Raw genomic sequence first — 25920 nt, forward strand, 5'->3', positions numbered from 1 at the left:
GATACATTAGTCACTTTAAAATATAGAAATAATATGTGTATACATATAGGTATATATGCTTCATCTGTTCCACGTAGTGTAAAATATATGTATAACGTATATATTGTATATATATATATTTATATAGATTTTGTATGCACTTCTGCTATGTCTATGTCTAAGCCTATCCACGCCTCGCTTAATCTTCTGTAGTAGTAGTTGTAGTAGTAGTATCCTGCAGCTCTTCGAGAGTTGGAATATCGTCTTGTAGTTTCAGCACTTGCAACCTTGGGTTATAGTGCCCGGCTAAATAATATGTATCATTGTTATCATATATGGTTTGATATTGCTTCGAATCGGCGCCAAACTTGTCAAAGTAATTAACAAACTGGAGCACCTCGCACCGATGCGAAATTGTCTGCACGTCGTTCTCATCCTCATGTGGCGATTCAAATAATGCACCCTGTAAAAAAAGATTAATATTTGAACAAATATGAGTATTAAAGCCAGATTCCGAATCTATGATTTATCTTACTGGATATTTCAATTTTGGACAGCCCGTGGTTTCCTCCGGATGATAGAACCACGCCACACGCACCACTCTGTTGCCAGCGGTCGTCTCCCACATAGACTCGATGCGCCCGATGTAAGGGCGATCCGGTCTACCTGTGGATAGAAATACTGCACAGTCCCCGACCTACAATAAAATGCAATAATTAATGCCCAGCAACTTATAATTTGTGAGGAGATGACAATTACCGTTATAGTCTCCTTTCCCCTTTTGATTGTTTTGTAGAATTGCTTTCTGGCGCGCCCCTTGACGCCCGCCTTTCGGTAGGCGGTTCCAAACCAACCCCACAATTGCCGCTCTGGCAAAAAGGCGGCAATTTTGCTGCTACCCTTGGAGTTGTTGTGCTCAACCAGATCATCGCCCTTGACCTAGACCGTGAAAAGGAGTTTAGATATTAGAAGATATTTCAAAATCCCACATCACTATAGACATTACCTCATCGGATACCTCGGACATTAGGTTGGACGTTGTCTCTTCCTCCATGTCCAGCTGCTCCGCCTTTACTTTAATCTCTACCTTAACACGCTGCGCTGGCGGCGCAACAGGTTCAGGTTCTTCTGCTACCGGTAACATTGTTGGTTGCAATTCCTGAACCGTCGTCATATAATCCTGCACTGGTTCAGCCTCTTCGTTGGCATTTTTGCGATGATGCTTCTTATGCTTTTTACGCTTCTTGTGCTTATGGTGCTTCCGGCTGCCATCGTCCATGCTGGCGCCATCCCCGGCCGGAACCCCATCAGCGCCGCCATTTTGGAATCCGTTCATTTCAACAGACTGGCCAATGCCATTCTGAGCCTTCGTCAACTTCTTCAGGCTCTTCTTGAGGCGCTTCTTTTCGCTGCGCTGTGTGAACAGCTCCATGGTGGCAGCCAGCGAGGTTGTGTTATCGCTGCTCATGCTGAAACCATGATGGCTGTGCGATTCCTCGCCACTCGGCACGCCCGTATGCTCCTGTGAGGAACCAGCGCCACTGTCACAACTGCGCAGTGCGCCACGCTTCTGCTTGCCTACAGAGTAAAGGGGATTATCGTTGTACTCTGTATCATGGACGAGGCGGGAACGGGGAATAAAAGAATCAGGGGAAAACGAAAACAACAGTCGTAAATAAAGAAGTCACAAAACAGGACAGTTATTAAGGAATAAACCACAATCGTAAGTATTAGCTTTTAAACTTTAAAAGATTGTTACATTCACTGATTAATCAAATCTTACGATTTTTGGCTTTATTCCCCCTAAAAAAAATAAATAGATGAGTTTTTCTCGCACAACGCACCGGCAATGGGATAATTGCTTAGTAGCAGACGAATGTTTTTCAAGCGGATCCTGCCGCTGTCGCCGTCATCAAACTCCACGCTGACAAAGTCTTGTGGCGTCGTTGACACCGCTGAAGTTGTTGATGCAGCTGCATCTTCAGTTGGCTCCGATTCGATGGCACGGCCTGGATAAAGGCAACGATACTGTTGGCTCCAGTAGGCGCAGAGCCGTGTACCAACTGGCACACTATCAACGCTTTTGGGTGCCACTTCTAGAATCTGTGCGGGAGTAAAGATTTAGATTAGCCGAGATGGCTACCACAAGCTGCTTACGACTCACCGTATCTTTAAGTATGTCCTCGCGCGACATGACATGCGACTTGTTGCCGCGTTCGCCATCTAGGGTTATGGCATAAACATCTGGCGGACGTAGGGGTTTCATGACCCCCGCATAGAACAGGCCGCCCATGTCAGTTAGCACACGCGTCTCATCGCGGTACAAATGATCACTGGTCAATTGTAGCTCGGCATCTACGGCACTGAGTCGTCTCTTTGCCTCCGTGGCCAACTGAGCGTCGACTGCGCTCGTTTTCAGCTTGCGCTCCTTGCGCGCCGCTGACTTTGTGCTACCCGTGTGCGAATGTTTGTGCGAGGAGCTGGAAGAACTGGACGAGGTAATTGGAGCAGCGGCGACGGCCGCATCTAGAGCACTGGGCTCCAGACGCACAAACGATGATGTGCCTGGCGAGCTGCTGATCGGCAAGGTACTAGGGTCCGCCTGTGCTTGTTGCAACAGCGGCGGGGGCGGTGGAAACGAATGCGTCTTCTCTGGGAAACGCAAAAAGCTGGACGCCTGTAAGTTGCCGCTTGAGAATTTTGGATATTTATAATCTCGCAGCGGTGAAGCAGTGCTAAAAAATAATGAACAGAATATAAAGTTATATATATTTATACAATACCAAACCCCTAGTAAATGCATCCCTTTTAACGTTTAAGTTTTTTGTAGCTCTCATTAGCTTCGATATATGTTCTTTAGGTTCTGAGATGGACGCGTTTATACATGCGGACAGGCGGACATGGCTAGATCATCGTGACTCTTGATGCTTTGCAAAAAATATATTCTATTGCAGATGCTTGCCTATTACATACATTTGCATTTACATTTACATTTGAAACTATTTTATATGAGCTCATTTTCGTCATGGTTTATCGTCTAGCTTGATTATTTTTCTAACAATTATGCATTTCATTTAAATAACATTTGGTATTGGTTTTGGCATGTCCTCTAGATTGCACCTTCTAAGCTTCCAACTCAAAGCAAATGCAGAAACTTACCCCAGGACGCTAGAGAGAGTTGAGCCGAGCGTCAGCTGCGGCTGATGTAGGGGCTGTTGAATTGGTAGCGCCTGTTGCTGCTGTTGTTGCTGTTGCTGCTGTTGTTGTTGTTGCTGTTGTTGTTGTTGTTGTTGTTGGAGCAGCAGCTGCTTGGAGCACTTCTTCTTTTTCTTGTGCTTGGAAATCTCGTCGAGCTTGCGCTTCTTTTTACGATATTGCCGTGTTATGTCCGCCAGACGCAAACGCATGCTATTGTCCATAATGCTGAAGACTTCTTGGCCAAAGCGCTGCGCATAACTGGGATCCATGGTGGACAGAGCGCTGCGCAGCTGCGATTGCAACTCCTCATCCTGCAGTTGAACATCGTCCTCGGCCAGCAGCGGCTGTTGCTGCTGTTGTTGCTGTTGTTGCTGTCGACTTATGCTGTGGCGGCGCTTCTTTTTGCTCTTCTTGCTGCAGCGCGAGGATTTGCGGCTCTCCCCGGACACAGAATTCGACTTGGAATGTTTGTGCTTCTTGCGTTTGGCGGGCGTTGGTTCACTGGCGGCTGCCGCAGCGCTGGACGTGGTTGGCAACTCAATGCCCTGCATTGAGGGAAACGTTGGTGAGGTATGCGACATTTGTTGTTGAGGGCAAAAACCCGACGACGATGCTGGCGGTACACAGCCAAACGGGCTATTATCTTCGATGACTGGTGTAGCTACTCGAGGTGAAGGTGTGCGCGATGTGGGTGTGGCAAACAGACTACTACCCTGCACCACCTCCTCCTGTATGCGCTGCTCTGCCAAGGCGCACAAAAGCTTCAAGCCGCCCAGCGGCTCTGACTGCGTTCTCTCTACTTCCATCAATGGCTGCATCGGCGTCGGCTCTACTGGCAGAACTTGCACGGCTTCATTGTGCTCCACTGGCTCCTGTTTGACGCGCAACAAAGGTGTGCTATTGGTGCTGATGTTTGACAGCAACAGCAGCCCGGTCAGATCCTCCGGCGCCGTCTGTTGTTGCCCAGGCAATTCCTCCATGGGCGCTTCAATTTGCTCGCTGGCATTCGCACTGGCACTAACAATGTCACTGGGATTCGTTTGGGTATGGCACTCGTTTGGTTGGTTGACGTGTGTATGGGCATTGTTGGATTCACTGGGTTTGGTCAGCTCGAGCGGCATTTGTGATTCGCACACCTCCAGCGTCGGTTTTAGAGGGCACGAAGAGTTCTCATCCTCGCTGCACACGGGCGTATCTGTCTGTATGTTGACGTCTTGCATCTGTGGCAGCAATGTGGCGGCGCCCAGACGAGGTGGTGTTTGCGGCGTGAGTGGCGCGTGCAACTTAAAGTTGAGCGCAGCCTCATCACAGGACGTGGGCGTATCTGCGGCAATGCCAGCAGAAGCAGCACTTGCACCATGCATAGACAGATTAAGGAGCGCCGGTGTTGGCGTACTCGGCGCCGTTTGGAAGAGTATTTGATGCGGCAATGGCTGGCCCAACGGCGTTGCCGTGGGTTCCATGGTCGCCGAAGTGGGCGGCGTAGGCAGACGCATTAGATTCAGTGCCTGTTGCTCGTTGTCGCGTGCCGCTTCCGGCAATGGCAACGGCTGCGCCAAAGGGTATTCCTCCAGCTTTAAGCCGGTTGGCGGCATCAATAACGAGCTCATGGCCAATGGTTTGGCTGCCATCGCCGATGGCTGAGCTGCCAGGCTAAGAAATCGCGAACTGCTAGTGGAGCTTAGGCTACTGCTGCTGCTCGTGACGCCAGCGCCGGCGGCAGCCAGGCTCAGGTTAATGGTGGAATTGGTTGTCGTGGTGCTGGTTTGCTGATTACTGTGCTGGCACAGAGTCGAGTTGCCCGTGGCGCTGGCCGTTGCAGCCAGGTACAACTGCAGCGTGGAGGCATACGGAGATGTTGCGCCCAAGGTGGAGTGGGCGCCCATCGAGGGGAAGATAAAGTTGGGTGACGGCTGCAGCGCAGCGGCTGCGGCGGCTGGCCCGGCACCGGCTGTTGCCTGCGGTATATAAGCTGACGGCCAGACAAACGCCGCTGCCGCCGCCTGCTGGAACGGATCTGTGGGCGTTAAGAGGGGAAAATTTGATATGCCTGCTGTGCATAGTCGAGTTTCGGTTTTTGTTTTTTTTTTATTTCAGTATATTTTTTTTTATGAATTTGGAGTTTTTGTTGTTGGGGGTAGGGTGGGGAAGAAAAGCGGAGTTATAAAAGCATGAATTAGTTTTTTCTCGAAATCAAGTTAACCTAGCTAGGATGCGACGATACAAGCATTAGTGGCAAATGTCACAAGCGTCGCTTGTTGTGAGTCATGAATGCGTATATAGAAAAATATCTAAATGTTAACTATATTTATGCACTGTATATATAAATATATGCACATATGTATATATACTATATATATCTGTGCGTCATGCAGATGTTACTTAGACGATGAAAAGAGAGACTTACCAAGCGCTGCTGGAGCGGCGGGTAGCAGCACCACCTGACCGCGACTTGCCTCGCGTGAGTATTGCAAGCCCACCGTGGCGGGCGACATGGAAATCACTGATTCAATGGGCAATGCATCTACAAACGCAAAAAAAAAAACAACAGAAATGCAATAAATAAATAAATAAATATAGAGTGGGTGCGAGTTGTGTAAAGTCACAGGCGGCGTGGGCGTGGGGGCTAACTACTAAAGTTATAAAGAAAAAACGAAGAAATTCTAAAAAGGACTCACTTGGATATTGCCAGAAGGTGGAGGGCGCCCTGTTGACACCAGCGGCGCTCAGGGCCAGTTCCTCGGCGGTGGCCGTGCCCGTGGTCATCAAATCACCGTTTCCCGTGAAATACAGATTGCCGCAACTGGTGGCGCCTGCAGTTACAAGTTCGTATGAATGCACAAACACCGGATCAGAATTATAATCTTTTAAATATTATTTCGAGGAAACTATCGAGCGACAAAAAAAGTTTTCAACTTAACAGCTCAGCGTTCAATTATTTAATAAACTTTTTGTATTGCACCACATCAGCTTTACAGGCCACTTTCGTGTGTATGTCTGATTGAGAGAGAAAGCTGTGTGTGTATGTATACGTTAAATATTGCAATGTCCTTGAACTATGCATTTGGCGAGCCACCTACCTCACACCCACTATCAGACACAACCCACCAGCCTATCGAGCCAGCAAGCCACTGAACCATCATCCCTTAGCCAACGGCTGAATAATTTTACAGAAATTCGATTAAAGCGTACACGACACACTAATTGCATTACATTAAGGGGCTATTAAGGACCTCAGATTGATGTTCGGCCCAACAAAAAGTAAAAGGCAAAGCGGAGCTGCCTCAATATGCAATTAGTGTCACACTTTAATTCTATTTTTTTTTTTTTTTTTTTGACAACTACCCACTATATGTATATACGTATGTGCTGTGTATATATAAAAATAGAATCCGCACAGCCGTTGAGGGCGACTTTACCATATGGTCACATACCCAAACCACTTACGCGTATCATATTGCCTTAGCGTTGGTCCTGCTTGATATGGAATGCTCAGCGTGAGCATCCCTTGTTGCTGCTGCTACTTATCCAGCGCCCTCCTCTCCTCTGTCCCCTCATTTGTGCACTACTGCCAACGCACCACCTTCCAAATTGGTGGACTTGCAAGTACAACACGACCCGCAGCCACCCAAAAGATGTGAACAACATTTTGAGCAGCAACCACCCACAATAGCGAATATAAGAAGCAACAAGAAAAAACTACCTATGAGTAATCCGACTAGATCTACGCATTCTACGCTCGACTAGGACGACGCTACAGATACGCTATTTCATTTATTTCCTCTTTAGAAGTTTTCAATAAGTGGTTTTTCTTTTAACACAACTCGCCCGCTTCTCTCAGCAGGCCATCGCCTCGGGCTGCAAGCACAAGTCAGAGGGCTGTCACAACAAAGACAGCCACACAATCCACATCCGCTACCCCGTCCGGATTTGCAGGCACATCATATGATTTTTGCCCTTTCAATCTTTTTTTAGGGTGGCATTTACGTCAGGCACAGCACTTTCTACCCCCAACTCACTGACGGAATTTTGAAATGTTTGTCGAAATCCTATTAGTGCCATAACTGAGCGCCCTCCACATTGCCAATCGCATCGAGTCACACGCTCCACGTCCGAGCCGCATAATTATGCTGGTAACGATGCCCCAGGGGACAGGCGAGTGGCTTAGCCAAGCGTTCATTAGTGCCAAAAATCTGCGCTATCTAATTCAATTAGAAGCTCGAAACAGCCGAGACTAGATTATTTTACTGCAAATTAATAAATATCTAATACATCATACTTTAGTACAAGCCGTAACTTGTACTTGAATATAAACTGTGGTTTTGCTGGGTTTTCTTGATTGACTCTTTCAAATTCTCAACAAGTTAAGGCAGCTTTGTTAAAGTGGCAAAGTGCGTGCACGTCTAAAGTCGATAGCAAAGTCTGCTGATAATAGAACCAGTAAATTCCTAACATATAAACAACACGCCTCTTTTTTTGTTGCTGCTAGTTGTTACATAAAATAAACTGTAAATGATAGTTCGAGAAATAACAATAATTTTCTATTGTTTTAAAATCATCCTCACTAAAGTTGGGTTCGCATGGGTTGTCGTACCCATAGTAGATAGTATTACTAAAATTAATATAATGCCACAAGGGACTATACAAAATATTTAGCTAGGGTATTACAACGTCGCCAGTTCGAAGATAACTACGATTTCTTGTTAGTTTTACTTTCGTGAGAGTATAAATAACCGCAAATAAACAAATCCGTATATTATTCTTATTACTTTAGTTGTCAGCTCTACTGGGTTTTCCGGGTTTTTCTTTGCTTCGTTATCTGTTTATAGCGAGTGACACATTTGAAACTGATAACTGCTATAACCGCATAATATTCTATGTAGAACATCAAAGTCTAAAATTGGGATTAGTTAAACTTACTCAGATCGGCGACACGTATGCCGAAACAGTTCATGTCTTTGTTGAGTGGCTGCTGCAAAGGCAGATTGGAGCCACTGTTCAGCGCAGCGCTGGTTGACTCCTGCGGACGCTTGCGCGCCACAGCAATGCCAATGGGCACGGAGCTGCCTGTGGATGGATGGAAATAACAATTATGATAATAATCAAATGGGTTGGGTTGCTCTTGATTAAGTTTTTAACATACTTGTGCTGGACGTGGACTTTTCCAGATCGGATACCTTCGGCGAGGAGGCTTCAATTTTGACCAGCGTCGTCAGCGACGATGCAGACATGGTCTTTGATGTTGCTGATGCCGTTACTGATGATGAGGTCACACTGCCCAGGCCGAGGGAGGTGGAGGCCGTCTGCAGGTGATGCTGCTGCTGGTGGTGTTGCTGGTGTTGCTGCAGCTGCTGCTGTTGGCAATTGTTGGAGCTTATCTCAGAGACCTGACAGGGCTCACGTTTGATCTGCACAAACGTATACGAGGAGGAGTTCGTCTGCTGATGATGATGATGATGATGCTGCAGTGGTAATGGCAGCGGCAACGGCAACTGTGCAGCACCAGAGCTCATATATTGCGCGGTATGTGCGGGCATAGCACCAAACGGTTCCAAATGCAGTGGATGCGCACCAATAGTGCCCAGTGTTGCGGCTGCACCACCTGCCGACGTTGTGGAGGGCACTAGAAATGTTGTTGTCGCTGCGGCGGCAGCGCCAACCGAGGAACTTAAAACATCCGCGCTGCTGTTGCTTGTTGCATTTGTTGCATTAAATGTGGCCATTTGTTTTGGTTGTTGTTGTTGTTATTGGACGTGTTTGTTAAATTGGGAGAAACACTTAAAATTATTGCTTATGGGCTTGAGCCTGGGCTGAAGCTAATGTTGCCATCGCCGACGGCTTCTGCGGCGCATATACTTCACATATACGCACACAAATGCGTGCGTATATACATATATCTATATATCTTTCTATAGCTATGTATTTATTTATACTGCTAAACATCCATTATCTGCGGCACACACGCACGCACGCACAAACACGCACGTACACACAGTCTACATTTTTACGTGTTTATATTTCTCACTCTTTGGTGCAACACTCAGCGGGAATTTGTTTGCATATTGTCAACTTTTATGCTATTTATTATAAATAAATGACATAATACACGCGCCACATACGTATGCAACTTGCAATATCTACATACATATGCATATATATGTGTATATATTTATATATATATATATATATATATATGTTCAAACTGGACCTGTGCTAGGTTCCCAGCAGCGGCGGCGGCGGTGGCGAAGGTGGAGGCGACCGATCCCCACTAACGCAAGCGTTTTAGCGTTGGGTTGTGTCCACTAAAGAATTTCACGATGCGAACCACCTACAAAATGGCATACACTTAACCGCGCGTTTTTTTTCGCGAATTAGTAATCCCTGGAAAAAAAAAAGTCCACGGGAGACACAAAAAAAGCAACTTTTCAAGTTTTCACTATGTTTGGCAAGTGACAATCGTTTCCGATACTGACTATCATCGATATTAACATCGTTTCGACGATATGTTTTTAGATATATTTTGTTTTATATCGATATATTTAATACCACACTCGATGCCATTGGAGAATAATCGATCAAATATATTTTTTTTGGCGCGCATTAAGCTGTCACTTTTAAAAATCTCCGGAAAACATTTACAAACTCAAAAGATGTTTAAGAATAATGCTGTTATTGTTTATTTTAAGTTACATAATGCTTATTGTTACGTCACGTATGATAATCATAGCTGTATTCCTTGTTATCTGTATAAATTATATATATTGTGAAATAAACCTAAATTCATGTTTATAATAAGCTACTTTGCAAACATTATAACAAATTATCATAGTTGCTGGCAGAGTCTACAACTTGAATCCCATTTATAGGTAAATGCGTCTCAAATCTTTTGGTGTGGTTATGGAATTACATTGCGGACAAAGCTTGCGAGCGCCCAGCGTTTGCAGCCAGCACTGCTCACAGTGAACATGCCAGCAGGACACTGAGATGGCGGGATTTTTATAATCGTCAATGCAAATCAAACATTTGAGCTTGCTCTGCGCCTGTTTCTCGTAGAGACGCAGACGTGCCTTTAAGGATTCAATGATCTGCGCCGATGTGCCACTGCTGCTGCTACGTGAAGTAGATGCCCCGAGTGCGGGTTGCTGTCCAGATGTGGACGGTGCCTGGCTGTCCGCCTCATTACTTTCTTCAGTCGATTCGCGGGCATTATTGGCGCTGATGCTGGTTTTGGGCGTCTCATTGGACGATATGAGCCTTCGCACATAGCTGGTAACGTCCGTCTCGGAAACACCCTCTCCAGTGCCATCCTCATTGTCCAGCGGTATTACGTCTGCCTCGCCATATTGTGTCGGTCCATAGATGTGCGTGTCATCCTCGTCCACATTGACATCGTCCTCATCATCGTTGGCCGCCTGCTGCCCACCATTGTACTTGATGGTCTGTCCCAGATTCAGGGCTCTATAGCCGCCCTGGACGAGCGTCGATACGCGGATGCGCTTCTGTCCCGCCCACTCGTATTCCTCGTACTCATCGCTGTCGTCGTCATCATCGCTGGAATGCCGTTCACCGTTGCGTCCACTGGAGCGCAGGCACTGGTTAACATGCTCCTGTATCTCAATCTGTGGGAAGTTCCTGTTGCACACGGGACAGCTGCAGGTCGTTTCAGCGGCTTGGCTAGGCGCAGCAGCAGCAGCTGTTACTGGCGGTGGCGCAGGTGCTGGTGGCGGTGGCGGAGGTGTGGGTCGTTTGCGTGTGCGTTGTCGCTGCCGTGCTTGACGGTTGCGTTGCACGCGCTGGAACACACTCCATGGCTTGCGCTGGCCGCCTCCCTCAGCAGCGGCAGCAGCTGACTGCGTTTGTGATGTTGTTGTTGTGGTGGAAGCATGAACAGGAGGAGTGGCCGCAGCTGTCTGTGCGGAACGCAGCTGCATGCCGTGCAATCGTTCCATTTCAATCTGGCAGTGATCGGCCACCTGGCTGCGTTTAATTTTCGCATCGCAGCTAGGACATATAACATCTTCCTCACCGTTGGCGATATTAAAGTTTTCAGTATTGGGCACAGTGTCAGTTGCCATGTCAAGAAGGCCTGCCTCTAGGTATTTTGCAAGCAAAATAATAGTTGGCCGCCTGGGCGTGAGACAGTGCACCACGGTAGGCACTGTTTTCGTGGTGTTTTTTGCTTGGATTTCGTTTATAAACTCAGATTTAAACGTAGTTTTTCGACCGAACGAACTAAATAAAGAGAACAACAAACGCGACGCCGATCTAGAGATGTACGCAATACAAGTACCGTCCGCTTATCGAATAAATATCGAACTATTCATGACTATCGCACAGCATATGGCACTACCTTGCCACCTGGCTAGAATCAATGACGACCTAAAAAATACTAAACGGGCTGAACAAACATCTTAGTGATTGTCAACCCCTCTGCAAATAATTATTTTTATTATTTTGTTTATGTTTAATATAAAAAAATACACGTTGAAAACTTGATGAAAATGTAAAATGCAATAGCTGAGCGCTTCCCACAAAAGCAAAACGCGTAAGTGAGAGTTGCTTCCTCAGCGATAACGCCATATTTTCGCAGCAGACGAAAGTGAAAAGCTGGGAAAACAGAATAGAGAAAATAGCAGTGCATTATTTTCCCATATCTGTGTCAGAAATCAGATTTTCCAAAACCGACTGTGTGCGTGCGAGTGAGTGCGTGCATACGTGTGTGTGTTTTTGTGTGATTGTATAGATATTGTAACGTTATTTAACAATAGCAAAATGTCGGAAATATCAAAAACGGAAAAGCAACACGCACAACAACAACAGCAACAGAGCAACATTAGCATCTATGGCAATCAAATGAACGTCATACCCAATTACACCTTGAGCGGAATGAGCTCCTTTGATGCCGAATCGCTGCCAGATTACTCAGAATTTGATTCCGAATCGGTTACTTTGGACTATTACAAGGAAAGGTATTTAGCAAACGACGACAATATCAACAATGGTGTCAATAATAACAACAACAACAACAACAATGACAACCCGTATTTTTTCTGCATTTTTGTTTTGGTTCCGTTCCACCCTTAATCTCGCCGCAATAGTTGTTGTTATTGTCGATTTTTGTGCTGTCCCAGTTTCGTTTGCTTGTATGTTTTTATTTTTTGTTTTTTTCGTTGTCATTTTTACACTCATTACATGTCGATCCTGTTGCCATGTCCAACACACATGCTCAGCAATGCTCTTGTATATACATATTTATGCAAATATTTGGATTCTCTCGATGTTCGGCTAAAAATAGAGCAGACATCGCCTCTGTCTGGCACCCGTCTGTGCAATAGAATCCCAAAATATTTTTCTTTGGCCAAATATTTCTCTGTCTAGTATACAACTACCGCCCGCTCACAGTTGCCACCCCACCCCGGCCACAATCCCTTCTGTCTATAGCATAGCATTTCCTTAAATGCTTGTCGATTTTGAACACAAGAGTCGCATCTCTTTTGAGCGAGCACACACGGTTTCCAGTTCATTTCGATTGTCTGTTAGTTGAAACTTTTCCACTGAGCTTTCTTGTCATTTCCTTTTGCATAATTAATGCAATGTGCAAAGAGCTGCTTGCAGTTTTACGGCTGTTTCCACGAACCGCCTCTTTATCTGAGGACCTGCCTCATTTGGCTTTATTTGGTTTCCCTTTGTTTTCATCGAAGCACTCAATATTATAACTGTAATGCATTGGGGGTTTCCCACGCAAGGGACATCAATGAAAAGAAAGCTCCAGCCTATTGTTTATGGGTAATATTGTCTAAAAATTCAAATCTGTAAAAAGAGTCATTTAAAACTCGAATTAGTTGTTATTATTATTCTTTTTAATAATTAACTTAATGTTGTCGAACCTTTGCACCGTATTTTATATTTAAAATTGTGAACTCTGAACGAAAAAAATGATTTTAAAACGAATATTATTGATTATATTTAGTTTAAATGGCAAAATTAAAATAATTAAAGTAAATAATCAAAAGTATTTAGTTGCCAAATATACCATGTGTTTATTTAAACGCAGATATGTTTGTCAAAAATTGTCTTAATAATAAACTCAAAATTTACATAAATTAAAGAAGTTCTTTCACTAACTTTTGTCAGCATAAGAAACCCAAACAGGCGGAATGAATTATATAAAATTATTGTAGGGTAGCAAAAGTCGGCCATTGGTTCGGAAAATGTTGATAAGCCCCTTTCCCAATACTTAGATGCTTGTCTATGTTGTTTTTGCATGCGCTGCTGCTATTTTGTTTTTACAGCTGATTTGTATGCGCTTGATTTTGATTTATTTTCATTGTATTATCAGCTACAATTGTTGCACTAATCGAAAATGTTACCAATTCTGTTTCTCCTCCATGCAATCGGTTTTAACAAACACACAGATGTTGAAAAGGCTGCCGCCAGCATTTTGAATTGAAAACGCATTTGAACCATTTTGCCGCAGTCGCTGTGCGCTAAGAATTAAGCAATAAACGCCAATTGAATCATTTTAATTGTTATTTATTCCAAGCCAGAGTTTATCGTTGCTCCCTTATATACACATTTAGCAAACTAACCAAAAAAAAACACATAATCAAATAAAAATCGCATTTGAAACGCATTCCAATTTAGTATTTTGCGTGGGCAGACGTTTTGCCTAATTAGTTTGTAAGGTAAGTTGGTCCATCATGTACATATTTAATTCGATTTAACACAGCTAAACACATATTTTACATATATATGCCTTTACAATTTATTATTAAAAACAACAGTGTACTACGTCCAGAAGCGGACAAAATGGCGCCGACAACGACAATTGAAACTATAACAATCACAAGGCCCCTCAAGGTGCGTATGGTTGCTCTAGGAGATCTCTGCTCAATAATCCAAATCTATATTCGCAGGTGATTGCATTTATATGCGGAGTCATAGTGGTGGTATTGATGATCATGGCATTGGCCTCGACAGATTGGCTAATGGCTGCCGGCTGGCGACAGGGCCTATTTGTGCATTGTATTGAGGATGATTCAATGCCGCCGCTGCCGTTCAATATACAAGATCCGCCAGGCTGCTATTGGACGCGCGATATTGGTACTTAGCTGTAAACAAGATCATGTGCCAATCAATATTTTAAACAACTCACTTTTGTGTAGGATACATCAAGGCAACCGCTGCGCTTTGTATTATCACATTGATAACGGACGTCATAGCCACAGTGCTGACTGGACTGGGCCTTAAGTCGCAGAATCATAATCTTAAATATAAATTTTATAGAATAGCAGTGCTAGTAATGCTCGTTTCATGTAAGTCGCCAACCCAATCCCTATTTAACTATATACTCCTAATTGTTACGATTGCCTCCAATTACAGTATTGGCCGTGCTGTCCGCTCTGATTGTCTATCCCGTGTGCTTTGCAGGCGAACTCACAATGGGTAAAGCAGCTGCACTTACTGAAAGATATTTATGTAGTTCATTTAAAATTTGTATTTCCTGCAGCGAATCGACGCGTTTGGGAGTTTGGCTGGGCCTATGGCGTTGGCTGGGGCGCAGCAATTTTCTTGTTTGGCGCCGTGGTTCTGTTGCTCTGCGACAAAGAATCTGAGGAGATCTACTATAAGGAGAGAAAAATTGTACATGAAAACCAAATGCGCGCCTAGGCAAGGCCGCACGACCTGCCTGACGTCGTTCTTTAGACATAAGCATCTAGCAACCAATACATACACACTCACACACACTCACACACTCACAGACGTATACAAATTTCAATTTGACTCAAGACTCAAAAACAAAGAACTCGATCAAAATAGTAATTTTCGTCAAAGAACTTTAGTTAGACTTCTGATTACGTCCATCATAAACCAATTTAAGCCAAAAATGAAACCAGAACGACTTGACTTTCTTCTCCCCATAGTACTGGGTGTTAGTTAAATAAGACTTGTTTATTAATTATTTTATTTTTTTCTTCATAAGTTTCCCCATACTACCGAAAGGTAGTTTTCCAAAACACACATACACATACGCCGCATCTGACATATAATGAAATATATATACACCAAATCGTGTCCAATCTATCTACCTACCTACCTATATAACAACATAATGATATATGTATAATTGCAATTTGTGTCAGCGAGTTTTACAAAATTGTAATTTTTAGTCTGCTCTTTGGCATAAATGTGACGAAAGCACAACAAAATTGTACTAAATGTACACATATTAAGCATATATTGAAAAAAAAAGAAAACTATTCAGCTGCATACCAGTCGTATACCTAGAAAATTATCATAGAAATTCATAGTCGTTTACACATGTAATCCTTCCAGATATGTATGTATGTAATCTTACTATAATCGATCCATACTCCCAAAACGAAACAAATATTTCGACAATACTACATCGAAACAAAATGTATGTGAACTTTATTTCAAGCAATTATCCACAAGCAAACAGTTTAATAAGGCGTTTGACAAACTGATTACGTATTTTTTCATTTAAATTTTGATTCATATTAAATGAGTTTGTTTCACTTGTATTGTGTTGTGTGTCAGTGCTCCCCAAATACCCAATGTACTCGAATATACATATTTTTGTATTTTAGCCACTCACCTTTTGTATAATACTTAAACCGTCCCGTCTACCACTCAGTTCACTTTTTGAATATTTTCTTAAGTTAATATCGTATATGCAATATTTTTAACACAATTAATTTGGCAGCTTGTTTTTTAAAGCACAATTGTAAACGCAGCTTAATTTATTTTTACATTTTAATTTATAATTGTACATTTGAATTGTGTTTTATGCTATACTTACATATCAAATCCAATTAAATATAATAAACATGTTTCTGACAACTTTTGTTAAAGTATACAATTGAATTTATAATTTGATATGAGTTATTTAGTCTCTGGCTTGTTAAAAATAGTTTCCTTTTATTTTGAACTGTGTTTTTGATCATTTATCGATCGAAATCATTTTAATAAGCTCATCGTAAATCGCCAAATGCTCTTTAGTTGTCTTCTGTTTCCGTTCTCCAAAAACGACAATTGACAAAGCAATTAAAAACAATAAGAGTTTTAGGTAAAAAAATAAACAAAAAGGCAACAAATGCCAGCAAAACGAGACGTAAATTACAACAATACAAAAATAAATACACGTGCATTAACATTCATATATAAAGATGACATTGAACAAATCGTAGGCAGGAACGTGCGGTGAAAAAGAAAAAGCGAAACGAGAAACGAGTAACAAGAAACATGAACAATTAATAACGAGTATGAAATTAACAATTATACCAAACAATTTTAATTAACTAAACTATTATTAAGTAAGGTTAATGTATGCAACTATTATTAAAAAACACAAATTCAAAAAATATGTAACTAACGAAACAATTATATAGTATACTCAAATGTGAACTTTTAAGAAACGTTACAATTTTTTATTGCAAAACGAATGCAAACAAAAAAAAAAAATAAAAGAAAATTAGCTATTAATTAACATAACACACACATAGAAACTAAAATAAAACGTTTTAGTTTTCCCACACATTATTAACAAATCAAAAACAAATACGAACCAATATATGTTCAATCATTACAACTTTTATGAATCATTGATAACAAAAAAAAAATAGAAACAAAAAGAGAACGTATCAAATTAATTGCTAGTGATCGTATATTCAATAATATTCACTTAGCCACATACTTATATGATAATTATGACCTATGTATTTGCTAATATTGCCAGTTATCAAGAATGAATATGTTTTACAAATTCTCTATACCCAACCATGTGATTAGCTCGGTTCTAATGTAAATACTTTTGGCCCAAAAGTTCAGTTCTCATCAAATCAAAGTAAACAAAAGTTTTTGTTTGTTTCGTTTGCCAATATGCATGCATATGTTTAAAACAACTAGATTTAGTTCTCATTCCATAATCAAAATCTATTCAAATGTGTACCAACAAAATACATAACCCACTAATTTAAAGGAACTTTAATTACATCCAATATGAAGATTTGACTTTTGCATTCGTTTTTCTTGGCAGAATGGCTGCTAGCCGAGCAACTATTTTCAGTGTTTCGGCTCACATTCAAAATTAACATAAATAATCAATTAATGTTCGGTGCATAAAAGAGTTTTTTCAAAAAAATTAAACCCATTTTTGGGTTGGAGCCTGAGCTCGTCTAAGTTCGTTCAATTTGCAATAGAGCTATTAAAATTGATTAAATTATTTATATTTGCATATTTTTATTAAAAATTCCATTAATTATATGAATCATTCATAGAGTACTGAAACAATCGTTAGCGCAATATCAAAAGCTTAAAAGTTTTGTAAAACTATTTTCAAATAGCAAACAAAAAATCCGTTTTTTTTTTAATATGGTTTAGTTTAGTCCAACGAATCCGGATTAGGTCTTGGTTAATTGTTAATAATAAATTGGACATCCAAGAATCAACCGGCTTGCAGCTTTGGTTTTCCAAGTTTTCCATTTTTTCCCAATTAAATACTTAGCTGGGCGGCAACAATTCGCACATTTTGTAAAGGTATTAATTAGTCATTAGTGTTTCAATTGTTTCGGGATAGTCTATTTCGATCTTGTTCAATGGTGGTCGATTCCCTGCATTAGCAATAGTCATTGGTAGGAGTAACATTTGGTAACATACAAGTACACACCTGCTTGGACGTGTTGAACGATGGCTAAAGAGTGCGAAATATTTTCATAAGGCTCTTGGCCTTGAAAATAGTTAATGTCGAGTATATCTACTGCGGGCAACAGAAAGACGCACTTCACTTCATAACGATAACTTTAAAACTGAGACGTTGCTATATCAAATCGGCTGTTGATACTGATCAAGAATATATATATATATATATATATATATATATATATATATATATATATATATATATATATATATATATATATATATATATATATATATATCAGAGATGCCTCCTTCTATGCTTTACACATTTCACGATAAAATTATAATACACTCAGATAGGGAATAATAAAAACCACGAAAGAAAACGTATATTCGACTCGCTATTGTTTAAATAAATGTATAGAGGAATTTATAAAGAAAAGCTTTTAAGGATTTGCATCTATAGCGAATAGTAGAGATTGGCGAGTTTGCTTAAGATACTTATTTTAAAAACAAAAAAGGTTTTGCAATTTTGCAGCATTTGTTATTTGAAATAATATTATTATCGATATAATTATTATTATTATTATTATTATTGGAGCATTTATGTAGTAAATATGTACATTGTGGGTACCTACAACTAAAGTTATTCACAACACAGCGCCACATCTTTAGTCTTTTTTGGCTATCAGGCCCTGCTTCTTCAGCTGCCGTAGTGCACATTTGGCAGCTGTACATTTGGCTATTCGGTAGTTGCGTCCAATGCCACGGAATGTGCCCTTGCAGAAGACATCGACAGTGACGCGTACACGACGACCATCGGCCAACTTCTCGGGCTTACCAAACTTGGCCGTCTCCGGTTCCAGCTCGAGCAGCTCTCGTATGGGTGATTTTGGCACAGAATTACTAAATTGCTCGATCTCGGGCTTCATCATATTGCTATAGACCTGCCACACCACATCCAGTGACATATTCGAGTCGAGAAAAATGGCACCGGCAATTGATTCGAATACATCACCCAAAGCCTTGGGTACCTCAACATCCTCAGCATCATCGCACTCCTCCTCAGAAAGCAAATAGTACTGTAAGGATATCCGAAACTATAATCGTGATATACGCCTGTTGTGAAGTCCGTTAAATTTCTTACCTCTTCACTTATGATATGTCCATTTTCCTGCTGAATGCGCACAAAGCGATCGATGACATCGTTCAGCCCTGGGGACAGATGGCGAAAATACTTATGGAAGCCATGCCGCACAGCCAATGACGCGAATATCGTATTGTTCACTAGCGCCGAGCGTAGATCGGTTAAAGCACCTGGCGAGTGTTGGCGTGGATCTTCATACAGATGCCGCGTTATCAAATAGTCCAATACGGCATCGCCCAGAAATTCGAGACGCTGATAGCAATCAGTCAGGCGGTTGGGCGTGTAACTGGCATGCGTCATGGCCTGCAGTAAATAGGAACGATCGCTAAATGTATAGCCTAGGCTGGACTCGAACTCCTCAAATCCACTTAGCAAGTGCTCTAGCTCGGCATTAGCATTGGGTGCAAAATGCAGAAGCGGACTGCGCGGCGTTGGCCAATCACCATATACTGTTATCATGTTGTTCAAATCCGGCTTGGTACTGCCTGGCATACGTTGCTCAATGGCTGCTGCTGTCGGCTCCAGTTTGTAGGGCAGCACACGGACTCCCAGCCAAGCCATGAAGAGCAGCGCTCCGCGCGGCCCACACTCGATTAGATAGGCGCCAATAAGCGCCTCCACACAATCGGCTATGGATTTGTCTGGTATGCTGTGCTGCGAGACCAGATTGTATGGAATGAAGCAACTGAAATCGTTCGTCTCGTTGGAGTCATCTAGGTTTGCGTTATGTGTCAGCTGTTGCGCAGCTGCGGGTTGTTCCACGCTGCCGACCAGACCCAACGACTCAGCCTTTTCACGCACCATCTCGCAGATTTGCACGCTGCTTAAATTCTTGATATCTAGCAGATCGACCAGTTTCCAATGCTGCGTGGGTATTTTAGCCTCAATCAACGCCTTCTCCAACTCCTTGGGCACATAGTAGCAGGGCGGTAGCCAATTGTCATGCGGCTCAAATTTTGTGGCAATCATATACTCGCCCAGTCGCTTGCGTCGTCCCAGCCGATACAGATTCAGATTGGCCACCTGTTTGGAGCGCAGATGACTTAGCTTGCCCTCGTGCACATTCTCATAGGTGATGTACAGGTATGTGGTAATGGCATATTTAAGGAACGAATCACCTATTGTCTCCAGGCGCTCCAGATTGATGCCATCGTTGGCATTGGACATTGTGAGAGCCTGCAATATGATGCTAGGGCTTGGTCCGGGATGTCCCACCAGGTCCGGCTGATGATCAAAGCTGAAGGCCCCATCAGGCCTGCCCGTTATTTGCTTTTCAGTTCGATGTGGCTCGCACTCTGATTTTTTTACCAACTCTGGCTGATACTCCAGTCTGAGCTGTTTATTGTCTAAGTTCAGTCGGTTGTGATCGTTGTAGTTATCAAAGCTATCGCCACAGCCCATTACGTTGTAAATTTCATGCTTGTGCTGCTGCAGCCACGTAGCGTTTAGCTCAACCAAGTCCGAGAGCTGTAGAGATGGTTTGCTGGCGAGCTTGGCCAGCATTTCCACCTCCGGCACGTATGGCAAAAACTCTTTTAGCAGCTCCAGCTGCAAAGTACACCCATCCTTGTCAGCTTTCGTTGTGCTAACTTCAGTGCGCTGTAGCACCAGCTCTTCGCCGTGTGGAACTAACATGCCGCTGCTCTCAATCTCTGATTTGAAACGCACAATAGACTGTTCGTAGATGTTACTGCTTCTGTGCTGTGCCTGCTCGAAATTGAAGCCAATGAGAAGATTCTTTGTCTGCTGGTACTGGCGTTCGTTGGCATTGGTGGCTTGTATAATGGACAGCTGCTTCTGGCGCTTTTCCAGCTCCTGCGCTGTTTCGATGGTCTCCGCCTCGTTCTTTGAGGTGAACTCAATGCGACCGGCAACGATGTCGTCACTATCATCATCTTCCGAGCTATATTGATAAATTGGTCCCACATGCTCGTCATCATCATAGCTAGAGCTAAGTGAGTTATCCGAGTCGTAGTAGGCGTAGTTGGGTTTTCCCTCTTCTTTTGCAGCATTGCCAATTCCAGAGCCACCATGCGGCTTTCCTGTGCGCTTTTGTCCAGGCGCTGCTGACTTATTAAATCCGCTGCTGTTGCTTACATCCCAGAAAGTAGGCGAGCCGTATCGCGTCTGCTGGTCGCCTGCAAATGAAACCAATACTAAGTAAATCGGTTGACGGAATTAGAGAATCTTGCACACTTACAGAACTTCACATTGGCGGGTAGCACAGGCAGAAAGTCCTCATCCTCCTCGTCCTCATCGCCATCTGAGTAACTGGCAATGTCATCGGCCATGTCATTGGACCAGGTGCCAATCTCAATGAAGTCATCCGTATTACTCAATTGTTCTTCGCCTTCAATAACTAGCTCATTAGCGCTCTTGGTGGCCTTCTCAATGATCGGCTCATCCACCGTCTGTTGCGCAGGATCATCTATGGCTTGTTTGATTGCATCCGTGGTGTCCGGCTTCTGCTTAGATTCGCGTGACTTTTTCAATACCTCCGACAGGCTCCAACCAAAGTCTAGCATGGGCCACTCAAATTGCTCATCGTCAATCTGTTGTCGCCCCAGGCCAAGATCGGCAGAGACCTGCTTCCGAATGTCATCTGCCAGCAACAGCCCGTTGATGCGGTATAGAATACAGGGTAGGCAAACTGCCGTGCGCCATAGGGATGCCGGAAACGGATGTACTGTGCACAGTTCAGGCACTAGAATCTGCTTCTGTTCAAGATTTTCCCGCTTGGCACGCTTCGTTTCCTCCGAACTGGTTGGCAGTGCCACGCCCTTACGATTTACGTAACGTGGCGTTAGAAAATTCAAACGTGCACTCGTATGATCCACGTCGAGCAGCGGCTGTGCCGTATTCTGTATGGTGAGGCCATATTTTACCAGATAATAATGCTTGAAGGTGCGATAATTGTCGCCCGGAAAGCAGCTGAGCGGCGATAGATGAGGACAGATCTCGGCAACATAAAAGTACTGCGGTTGATCTTGGTTTCGGTACCAGGGCATGACGACAGCATCTTGGAAACGTTGCGCATCAAAGGGCTGCGCCTGTCGTTCTCCATCTGGCACTGGCTGCGGCATCAGGTTTCCAGTGGCTTGTATGAGCTCCAGAAATTGCCAATCTATAATCCGGCTGTCCTGCTCCGTTTTTACCGTTGGCACAATGAACACACAATTTTCTGTGGAATCCGGATCGAAGAGCATGAGGAACTTTTGCAGGCGTAGCACATTTGTGAACGTATAATTAAGGAAGACATTGATGCAGCTAATCTGCTCTTGAGTTAGCACAACACGCTCACGTGCAAGCTCCAGCGATACCTTTACTTCGCCAGATCGTGTGAATATGGAGAAAGCACTCAGTTTAGGTATGCGTTTCAGTGTTAATATGCCAAAGCCTTGACGCGCCTCCTCCGGGGGATAAATCTTACGACCACGTGTGTTTTGCTCCTCGGGTATGGGACATTGCAGTGTTAACTGAATAAAGTACAGATAGCAGGGAGCTCCAGCCACTGGTCGACAATCACAGAATTCCGATGCAATGCGCTTATAATAGTATTGGCGCCGTTTGGTGGTGCCTGGACGTGGTTCATCGTTTTGTTGCACTATATGCTCATCCTCCGGCTCCAGTTCGAAGCACTCCCAGTCCGGTTCCAGAGCGCGAAAGCCCTCCTTGCCAATGGGCTGCAGCTGATCATCCAGTTCCCCGATCTTATGCAGCTCCACACAGGCCTGGAATGCGGCCAGACGACGTGCCAGTGTTTGCGTGGGCATTGGAAGACCCTTCAAATGCATTTAAATTAAGCAGAAATTTTGCAAAATTGACATTTTAATGAAAAATTAAAATATCCATTACCTTATAGGACATGCTAGACGATAGACTTATTATACTATAAAACCTCATACACTTACAACAATGTCGTGCTTCAGTGGTGAATTGATAGGCAGGCGTAACGTATACTGGAAGAGGACAACACCTTGTCGTACGGAACGCGCACAGCGCCACAGAGCAGTTAGCTTGGTAAAGGTATCGCTGGGCAGGCGGGCGCAATACTTGTTGACCAGCGCGATGGCAGTACTCAAATCTACAGAAGCGCCTGTCGACAGCTCCGGCCTGGGCTGAAAGGCGGCCAGGCAGCTGGTGAAGCGCTCTGCTTGTTGTTGCTCCACTTCGGCTGGCTCCGTATTAGCGCATTTCGATAACAGCATCTAAAAGATGGAACACATTACTAAAGACAAGATGTAGCACAACAACGCAGACAAAATGTTCTAGTTGGATATATGTCGGCGCAGTTATATCGGTGTTTCTTCTATAGCTCTTAGAATCTCCTAACCTGATGAAGAGTGTTGTAAACTGTAAACTATTTTAAATACCTGGATACGTAATGTTTACCTGTTCAATTTCACGATATTGTGCCATTTGATGCACTAGCGCCTGAGTAGTGCTCGTCAGAGTGTCCGCCGCGACGGAGACGTTGACCTCCTTAAATAGGAGATTATCGGGCATTGCGGGGAGTTCGCATTCGAAGCGCTGCTTGTGTCTGCGCTCTGCGGACCTGTCACTGGGCGTGGTGTTGGTCAAGCTCATGGCGTCATCACTGGAGTTACCGCCATCTAACACTGTCGGCACCTCATCCTGAATCTCCTGCAGCTTTATGTCAGAAGCGGTCGGCGGTTGATTGCTAAACACCTCCGGGTTAAGTATTTTTACCGTTCCACGAGCTGTACCGAAAGTATATGGATCTGAGGCCAGGGAATTGGGCAATGCCGAGTCGTCCGAGTCACTGTCCAGCTCCTGCTCAGTAGAATCACTAATCGTGGCACATAAATATCGATGACTTTGATCGTTCAGCTGCACTGTATCATCAGTTGCCGCTGCAGTCGGATCATAGCTCGGTGCCACAAGCATTATGTGGTAAGCGGGTGCGGCTCGCGCTCGTCCCTTGCATTGCACATAACTGCGGTAGGTGGTGGGTGGATCCCAGCGCACCACCAGATTGCACTTGGGCACATCAATGCCCTCCTCCAGCACCGAGGTACCAATTAACACATTGCAATCGTGCATTCGGAAGCGTTTGAGCACGTCTTCTTGCCGCCTGTGCTCCTGTTCAGCTTCTTTTGGCTCTGTCGCAGGATCGGCCACGCGATCCGTGGTGTACTGGCAGCGCAGAAACTTGAGATCCGGGTCGCGTCTGCTCAACTCCGCAAGCAGCTCGAACAGTACGCGCGCCGTGTGATTTTGATTGCAATAGATAAGTGCGCAGAGGGTCTCGCTTGTATCGTGCTGGTGCCGATTGTGACGCCGTGTGTGGGCCCGCCTTCTGGTGTGTGGCTGTGCGTTGGATTTGGATTTTGTTGTGGGCGGTGGTGGAGTCACTGGAGCTGGCCCCTCGGTGCTGGTTTTCGCTTGTTCCTTATCTGTTGCTTGGATCAGATGCAGCAAATTATTAACTATAGAACGCGTACTCCCAAGCTGCTCATCTAGCTGCTCAATCACTTGACACTTGGTTTTCAGTGCATGCGAGAGGTTATTAAAATCCGCTTGGTCCACTTGGTGGCGCATCCTACGCAAGCCATCCGTCTGGGTGTGTGCTTCAGCTGGCTTGAAGCAGCGGAGCACTCGCAGCAGTCGGCGCACCTTGGGGCTTGAGTAGCGCTCAATGGTGCCAAGTGGATCTTCCATAACTTGCTTTTGGAATGTTTGCTCGCAGAGCGCATTGATTTCTACTAGCGCTGTGTTCACCAGGCAAAAGAGCAAATAGTGGCGTTCGTGTGGAGTCTTGACCTTTAGCTTTTCGTTGCGTTGGTAAAAATGTAGGGCGGCGCGTTGCGTACACCAGGGTCCCATTTCATGGAGCACAGCAAGCAGGCCGTCCAGCACATTCAGCGGGTCCAGCTTGGGATCGGGTATATCTATTGTATTACAAATTATTTATTTATTTAGCTTGGGGCTTTATGAAAAGCAAGTACATTAGCACATACCTTTTAGGTCCTCCATAAACTGATCGGTACCATAGATCTCAAAGGGATCATAACGATGATCACTTAAGAACGATTTATGTGTAGTTAGAATATCGACGATCACGCGCGACAGCTGATCCATCTCGAAGGGCGCACACTGCACAATATACTCATGCGGCTTGGCGCAGTACCTCAGCACCGTGACAATGTCACTGGCTGTCTCGATGCGACACAACATTTGCTGTTCCAATGTATCTAGCATGGCATTAAGCTCTTCCAATTCGCAATCGGCGCTATGCAAAGGGCCGGCCAGGCCCAATATGCGAGGTCTATCCGATGGCTTTGCAGGCAGAATAAAGTCCTCAAAAATGGGCAAAATACTGCGATACACAGAGCTGTCGTGACAATCCTCCAGCACAATAAGTTGAATACTGCTTAGAAGCAGATCCCCAGATTGCAGCAACGACAGGAAGGTGCTTGGTTTGTGTATGCTGACATGGTAGTCGGTCCAGCAATGATTGGACGGCACATGCTGATCCGGCTGCTCCTGCCACACTTTGAGATCAGTGAGGTGTGTGAGCATCGTGTACATGGACGTGGCCTCAGCATCAATCTGAGAGCTTAAGTACACGCTCACCTTACCATTCCGGCGTCCTGGTCGGGAGAGCTCCTGCAAAAGCTTTAGTGCTATAAACTCCTTAGAGCTTCTGTGACCCAAGCAGATGATGGTGTTGCGTTCAAAGGCGGACGCCAGAAGCTCCACTTGAAAGTCGCGTGGCGTGAATACCGTGGTATGCAGGTTGTTGTCGCACCAGTGGAACGCCATGCTGACATTTGTATGCAACAGACCCGGGTCAACTGCAGTTCCACTACAACTGGAATTGGTGGGTTATCCACAATGTGGAAACGCCGGCTCGGGTGCTTTTTTGCATCATCGATAGGTCAATTGGTGCCAATTACGTCTCGATTAATATT

At 44.1% G+C, this 25920-nt stretch overlaps 4 protein-coding genes across 11 annotated transcripts; 1 reads left to right on the forward strand and 3 right to left on the reverse strand.

The window, feature by feature from the left end:
• Window positions 1–79: 79 nt before the first annotated feature.
• On the reverse strand, window positions 80–9639 carry wge (winged eye). Of its 5 annotated transcripts, none has more exons than XM_002054247.4 (11): window positions 8321–9639; window positions 8098–8244; window positions 5856–5990; window positions 5585–5701; window positions 3139–5194; window positions 2144–2714; window positions 1824–2082; window positions 986–1587; window positions 739–918; window positions 515–676; window positions 80–442 (listed from the first exon to the last, which is right to left on the reverse strand). In XM_002054247.4, exons 1-11 carry the CDS (start codon window positions 8898–8900, stop codon window positions 179–181), a joined length of 5073 nt encoding a protein of 1690 aa, XP_002054283.1. In that variant the 5' UTR covers window positions 8901–9639; the 3' UTR covers window positions 80–178. The 5 variants fall into 5 exon arrangements, with proteins under 5 accessions (XP_002054283.1, XP_015027632.1, XP_015027631.1 ...); XM_015172146.3 differs by having other exon boundaries at window positions 3139–5227; XM_015172145.3 differs by having other exon boundaries at window positions 3139–5230.
• Window positions 9640–9830: 191 nt separating this feature from the next.
• RNF220 (ring finger protein 220) lies at window positions 9831–11474 on the reverse strand. Its single transcript, XM_002054246.4, has one exon. It carries the CDS (start codon window positions 11250–11252, stop codon window positions 10038–10040), a length of 1215 nt encoding a protein of 404 aa, XP_002054282.1. The 5' UTR covers window positions 11253–11474; the 3' UTR covers window positions 9831–10037.
• Window positions 11475–11563: 89 nt separating this feature from the next.
• On the forward strand, window positions 11564–16832 carry LOC6630058 (transmembrane protein 47). Of its 4 annotated transcripts, none has more exons than XM_002054244.4 (7): window positions 11564–11722; window positions 13593–13862; window positions 13962–14037; window positions 14094–14280; window positions 14343–14492; window positions 14560–14622; window positions 14687–16832. In XM_002054244.4, the coding sequence occupies exons 3-7, from the start codon at window positions 13987–13989 to the stop codon at window positions 14845–14847; spliced, it is 612 nt and encodes a 203-aa protein (XP_002054280.1). In that variant the 5' UTR covers window positions 11564–11722; window positions 13593–13862; window positions 13962–13986; the 3' UTR covers window positions 14848–16832. The 4 variants fall into 4 exon arrangements, with proteins under 4 accessions (XP_002054280.1, XP_015026957.1, XP_015026958.1 ...); XM_015171471.3 differs by lacking the exon at window positions 13593–13862 and adding an exon at window positions 11946–12146 and having other exon boundaries at window positions 11566–11876; XM_015171472.3 differs by lacking the exon at window positions 13593–13862 and adding an exon at window positions 11946–12146 and having other exon boundaries at window positions 11566–11722.
• Window positions 16833–18412: 1580 nt separating this feature from the next.
• Window positions 18413–25881, reverse strand: Dcr-1 (Endoribonuclease Dcr-1). Its single transcript, XM_002054243.4, has 6 exons — window positions 24967–25881; window positions 23378–24897; window positions 22897–23193; window positions 21186–22767; window positions 18986–21123; window positions 18413–18920 (listed from the first exon to the last, which is right to left on the reverse strand). The coding sequence occupies exons 1-6, from the start codon at window positions 25769–25771 to the stop codon at window positions 18510–18512; spliced, it is 6753 nt and encodes a 2250-aa protein (XP_002054279.1). The 5' UTR covers window positions 25772–25881; the 3' UTR covers window positions 18413–18509.
• Between the last annotated feature and the right edge of the window lie 39 nt (window positions 25882–25920).

Source organism: Drosophila virilis, chromosome 2 (assembly GCF_030788295.1).
Source record: "Drosophila virilis strain 15010-1051.87 chromosome 2, Dvir_AGI_RSII-ME, whole genome shotgun sequence".
NCBI lineage: Eukaryota > Metazoa > Arthropoda > Insecta > Diptera > Drosophilidae > Drosophila > Drosophila virilis.

What these genes read in the sequence shown, in the direction of transcription:
- wge (XM_015172145.3), bottom strand. Translation starts at nt 8,900, where the DNA reads ATGGCCACATTTAATGCAACAAATGCAACAAGCAACAGCAGCGCGGAT. An exon ending in CGCCGCTCCAGCAGCGCTTG is followed by an intron (nt 5,231 to 5,584) that starts GTAAGTCTCTCT and finishes GACTATGCACAG; the next exon opens with CAGGCATATCAAATTTTCCC. An exon ending in GTCCAAAATTGAAATATCCA is followed by an intron (nt 443 to 514) that starts GTAAGATAAATC and finishes CTTTTTTTACAG; the next exon opens with GGTGCATTATTTGAATCGCC.
- RNF220 (XM_002054246.4), bottom strand. Translation starts at nt 11,252, where the DNA reads ATGGCAACTGACACTGTGCCCAATACTGAAAACTTTAATATCGCCAAC.
- LOC6630058 (XM_015171471.3), top strand. Translation starts at nt 11,950, where the DNA reads ATGTCGGAAATATCAAAAACGGAAAAGCAACACGCACAACAACAACAG. An exon ending in CTATTGGACGCGCGATATTG is followed by an intron (nt 14,281 to 14,342) that starts GTACTTAGCTGT and finishes ACTTTTGTGTAG; the next exon opens with GATACATCAAGGCAACCGCT. An exon ending in TGCAGGCGAACTCACAATGG is followed by an intron (nt 14,623 to 14,686) that starts GTAAAGCAGCTG and finishes TATTTCCTGCAG; the next exon opens with CGAATCGACGCGTTTGGGAG.
- Dcr-1 (XM_002054243.4), bottom strand. Translation starts at nt 25,771, where the DNA reads ATGGCGTTCCACTGGTGCGACAACAACCTGCATACCACGGTATTCACG. An exon ending in CACTGAAGCACGACATTGTT is followed by an intron (nt 22,768 to 22,896) that starts GTAAGTGTATGA and finishes ATGCATTTGAAG; the next exon opens with GGTCTTCCAATGCCCACGCA. An exon ending in ACCCGCCAATGTGAAGTTCT is followed by an intron (nt 21,124 to 21,185) that starts GTAAGTGTGCAA and finishes TTTCATTTGCAG; the next exon opens with GCGACCAGCAGACGCGATAC.